The sequence below is a fragment of the Poromitra crassiceps genome (assembly GCF_964638095.1).
Source record: "Poromitra crassiceps genome assembly, chromosome: 7".
NCBI lineage: Eukaryota > Metazoa > Chordata > Actinopteri > Beryciformes > Melamphaidae > Poromitra > Poromitra crassiceps.
In genome coordinates this window covers 36,805,925-36,810,631 of record NC_139628.1, presented here as the reverse complement: position 1 = coordinate 36,810,631, position 4,707 = coordinate 36,805,925, and the positions used below count along the sequence as shown (strand labels likewise).

Genomic DNA, 4,707 nt, shown 5'->3' with positions numbered 1-4,707 from the left:
CAAGAATTTCACACGTGGTACTTGTACCATGGAGTGACAATAAAAATCTTGAATCTTGAATCTTGAATCCATTCACTCCCATACACCAGCGTCATTTTCCTTGAATTAAACATAGCTAAAAGCTGCTGTGTGGTGGGCTGCACAGACAACAAATGTAAAGAAGAAAATCACCAATTAAAGTTTTGTTGTACTCCTGAGCAAAACAAGGAAGCCATTGAGAATTGGCGAGAAGAAAAATGTGGATCTAGCTGTCAAGGAAGTAAGTTGGAGTGTTCATCTTCCGTATATATGATCTTTGTGTGCAACACGCGACCATGCATGTGACATAGAACGCCAGGATTTGGGGGGCAGTTTTTGTTTTCCCCCGTTTTGGGCGTGGTTTCTGAATGACGACACACTCTGCAGTGTCTCTATGGATTCTCTGCTTTTAGGTATAGTGCACTTTTGATATTATCAGGCAGTATTCACATTCAGTGTTGTATTGGTTGGCAGAATGTTCAAAGAAAGGTTAACCACTACCACCACACTAGTGTTCATTATTCATTGTTTTGTGCTTTTCTTGGTTTTGTGTTGGATATTATAGTAGCCTACATTTTCTGTTCCCCTGTGACTAAATTCTATTTATCACAGTAATTATTATAGTAATCGTAATCATGATATTATTATAACTACTAGAGAATACCCATCCCTGACTGGCCAGTTAGTCAGGCCTCGCTCAAAGTTGGGATGCAGTCTCTCCCCTCTCTCCCCAGACTTCACTGGCTGATTAAGAAACTCTGCCCACCTGTGTGCTGCTCCACTCTGGATTAACTGGGGGCTCCTCCACTCTAGAAGTCTCCATGGTGCTGAACCTGTCTTGAGTCATTTTGGCCAGTAATTAGCCACCCCCCCCCCTCCACCTTGAGTTTGAGAAAGGCACTTTTTTAATCCAATCTAAATTATTATTGTGTACTTTGTATTGTGTAGTATGGAGTATTATTATTGTATAGTATTTAGTGAGTAGTATTTGCAGACTTTGCAGTAAAGATGTGATGTTTTCAACGAGCCCAGGAGGGTGAAGGGGCCAGGGTGGGAGTTGTCGTCATCTCTTTAATTATTGTTTATTGCTGGTCGTTGAAGGCATCCAGACCAAAGGCAGTGTCCAGCATGCGGCGAATCTCCATCAAGTGAGTGTTCTTATTCCCTGTAGCTGGAGCTGCTGCTGGCTCACGACCCGCATACCAAACGGGCTTGGCTTTCTGGATGGTGGTCCTGATGCGGGGCTTGACATAGTCGTAGTAACCCTGGTTCTTATGCTCCTCCTGACACCACATCAGGTCCGCATTTGCATACTTCCCTGACTCCACCTTCACCTGGTCGAACGGGAAGGGAGACAACTGCTCGACACGTGCAATAGCCACCATGCCCTCCATGCCTCTGCTCTTCCTCTCTTTGGTCAGCTCATAGTACACCTTTCCTGTACAGAAGATCAACCTCTTCACCTCCTCAGGATGCTCCGAGGCCAAGCCCCGTTCTGGAATCAACCTCTGGAAATGGGTTCCAGGCAGCATCTCATCAAAGCTGGCTCTGGCCTCTGGGTGGCGCAGCAGAGACTTGGGAGTGAAGACAATCAGAGGCTTCCTGAAGGGAGTGAGGATCTGTCGTCTCAGGACATGGAAGTAGTTTGCAGGAGAAGAACAGTTCACCACAATCCAGTTACAGTCATACAGCTGATGCACCGCAAAGTCCTCTGTCAGAGTAGGCATGGCATCAGGGTCGTCGTTACACATCTGCAGAAATCTCTCTGGACGGGCTGACGAATGTTCTGGACCCATGCCCTCCATGCCATGTGGCAGCAGCAGCACGATGCCGTTCTGGCGGACCCACTTCGCCTGGCCGGGGCAAATGAACTGGTCTATGATGCACTGGGCCGTGTTGTGGAAGTCTCCAAACTGAGCCTCCCACAGCACCAGGGCGTTGGGACTAGCCATGGCAAAGCCCAGCTCAAAGCCCAGGACTCCGTACTCAGACAGAGAGCTGTTAGTGACGGTGTAGGGTGCCTGGTCAGGACAGAGGTGGTTCATGGGAATACAAGTCCTCTTATCAACATTCTGGTCATGGAGGATATGGTGACGATGACTGAATGTCCCTCTCTCGACGTCCTGTCCTGACAGGCGGACATGTGTTCCCTCCTTCAGCAGCGATCCGAAGGCCATGTACTCTGCCAGAGCCCAGTCCACCATACGGTTATTCACCATCTCGCCACGGCCGTTAAGGATACGGCTCAAACCTCCGTGGATGGTAAATTCCTCTACAGGGACAGAGGAGGCCACCTGTCCGATGTGGGTGAGGTTCTCCTCAGTCAGGCCGGTGGAAGGACAGTTCATCGACTTGGGTTGGCCGTCCAGAGTGAAGAAACCGGGCCACGGAGAGTCCAGCCAGTGCTTGATGTGGAGGATCTTCTCGTCTTTGGAGCGAGCATGCGCCTCCTCACAGATCTTATCGTACTTCACTATCTCCTCCTCGTACTCCTGCTGTGTCACCACCCCCTCAGTGATCAGCTTCTCAGCGTACTGCAGTAGAACTCCCTTCTGCTTCTTGATCTGTTTGTACATCAGAGGCTGAGTGAACATGGGCTCATCCATCTCATTATGACCCATACGCCGGTAACACACCAGGTCCACCACCACATCCTTGTGGAAGGTAGCCCTCCACTCTGCGGCCACCTTGCAGACGTACATCACAGCCTCCGGGTCATCAGCGTTGACATGGAAGATGGGAGCATTGACGACCCGAGCCACGTCCGTGGGGTATGGAGAGGAACGAGCCATACGAGGGTCTGTGGTGAAACCAATCTGGTTGTTGACTACCACGTGCACTGTGCCATGCGTGGTGTAGGAGGGCAGGTCAGACAGGTGGAAGGTTTCGTATACGATGCCTTGACCCGCGAACGCTGCATCTCCATGGATCAGGATGGACATCACCCTGTTCCCGTCTGTGTCTCCACAGTAGAACTGTTCGGCCTTGGTCTTGCCCTGCACCACAGGGTCCACGGCCTCCAGGTGGGACGGGTTTGCCATCAGAGACAGTGTAATGTTCCGGTCCGTCACACGGTTGATCCTCTGGTGGTACGTGCCCAGGTGGTACTTGACATCACCAGAGCCCTCATCAGCTGCCTCCAGCTTGGAGGCAAATTGACAGAAAATCTGCTCCAGGTCTTTACGAATCACATTGGCCAAAACATTCAGACGCCCCCTATGAGGCATGCCCATGATGACGTTCTCCACGCCATTCTCCGAGGATTTGTCAATTATGGTTTTCAGAGCGGGGATCAGAGACTCACATCCTTCCAGACCAAAACGCTTCTCTGAAGACCACTTCCTCTGCAGAAACTCTTCAAACCTAGTGGAGCGGACCATGCGGGCCAGTAGCGTTTTCTTCTCCTCTAGACTGAACTGCATCACTCCTGGAGTCTCAATCTTCTGTCTAATCCACTGACACTGCTCCAGATTGTTGATGAACATGAACTCAACACCGATGTGCTGACAGTACGCCATTGTCAGTCGTCGTATGATCTCCTTCAGTGGGAGTGTGCTCTCTGATCCTCCGATGAAGGTATTTTTGGGCAGACGGAACACCTTATCCAGGTCTGACTCATCCAGACCATAGAAGCCCAGCTTGTCAGAGGAAGTGATAATGTCAGTGGGGACTTGCGAGTCAAGATCGGTGTCCATGATCCCGAGGGGGTCCAACTTGGCTACATGGTGACCTCGTATCTGGTAGGCCCTAATGAGGGTCTGGACAGCCAGGTGATCCTCCACGTTGGGCTGCACTCCGACCAGCGAGGATCGCTGAGGAGAGGCCACGGCCCCCGGAGACAGAGACAGGGGGCTCTGATAGGCTGAGCCTGGAGGAGCGCCGGCATTCGCATTACGGAAAAACACGTCCCACGACTTGTGGACGCTCTTGGGGTCCTCCAACCAGGCGAAGTACATCTCCTCCAAATAGTTGGAGCTTGTCCCGTTCAGAAACGGCTCTGAAGCCACCGGCGCCATGTAGCACCTGGTTGGCTGAAATGTCCGTATGGTGCCAGCGGTGGCGGTGAGCATGGCCGGCCGCTGCTGGCCGAGAGTCTGAGCCACCTGGAAAGGGCTGAGAAGACGCAACCGCGCAGCACAAGTCCTTAAAAGATGCATCAGCGGTCCTTAACCCTGTTTCACACAGACACACACACACACACTGTGGTGGTCAGGGTTATAGTAGTAAACACTGCCCTATGTAGTATAAGATTGTAATTGCTCGGGTGACATCACTGGTGATATCATCACTGATGACATCACTCACTGATGACTTCATCGAGTGCTCAGGCACTGATGATGTCATAGATGTTGTGACATCATCAGCCATGTCATAATGCCTTCCCTGCAGATGCCGGTGCAACTTGAGATCTCAACGTCACCAACTCTATGCCTAACTGATATCATCAGTGAGTGATGTCATCAGTGCTTCTTCTTCTGTGATGTTTTGGCAGTTGGCATCCTTTACAGTATGTTGCATTACCTCCTCCTTCTGGATTTATCCATCCACTGATTCCCTACTCTCACTCCATTACCGCCTTCCTACCTCTCAAGATCTTTCCTTCGTCCTTCCCTGGTATCAGTGATGTCCCTCGAGCAATTGTGATGTCATCAGTGATGATGTCATCATTGATGATGTCACACACACCAC

General features: G+C 50.7%; 1 protein-coding gene across 2 annotated transcripts; it reads right to left on the bottom strand.

The window, feature by feature from the left end:
• Positions 1–1,100: 1,100 nt before the first annotated feature.
• Positions 1,101–4,175, bottom strand: LOC310779344 (2-oxoglutarate dehydrogenase complex component E1; the record flags this gene model as incomplete). Of its 2 annotated transcripts, XM_083639883.1 has the most annotated exons (2): positions 1,101–3,755; positions 3,933–3,974. In XM_083639883.1, the coding sequence occupies 2 exons, from the start codon at positions 3,972–3,974 to the stop codon at positions 1,101–1,103; spliced, it is 2,697 nt and encodes an 898-aa protein (XP_083496009.1). The 2 variants fall into 2 exon arrangements, with proteins under 2 accessions (XP_083496009.1, XP_083496008.1); XM_083639882.1 differs by having other exon boundaries at positions 1,101–4,175.
• Positions 4,176–4,707: the final 532 nt, after the last annotated feature.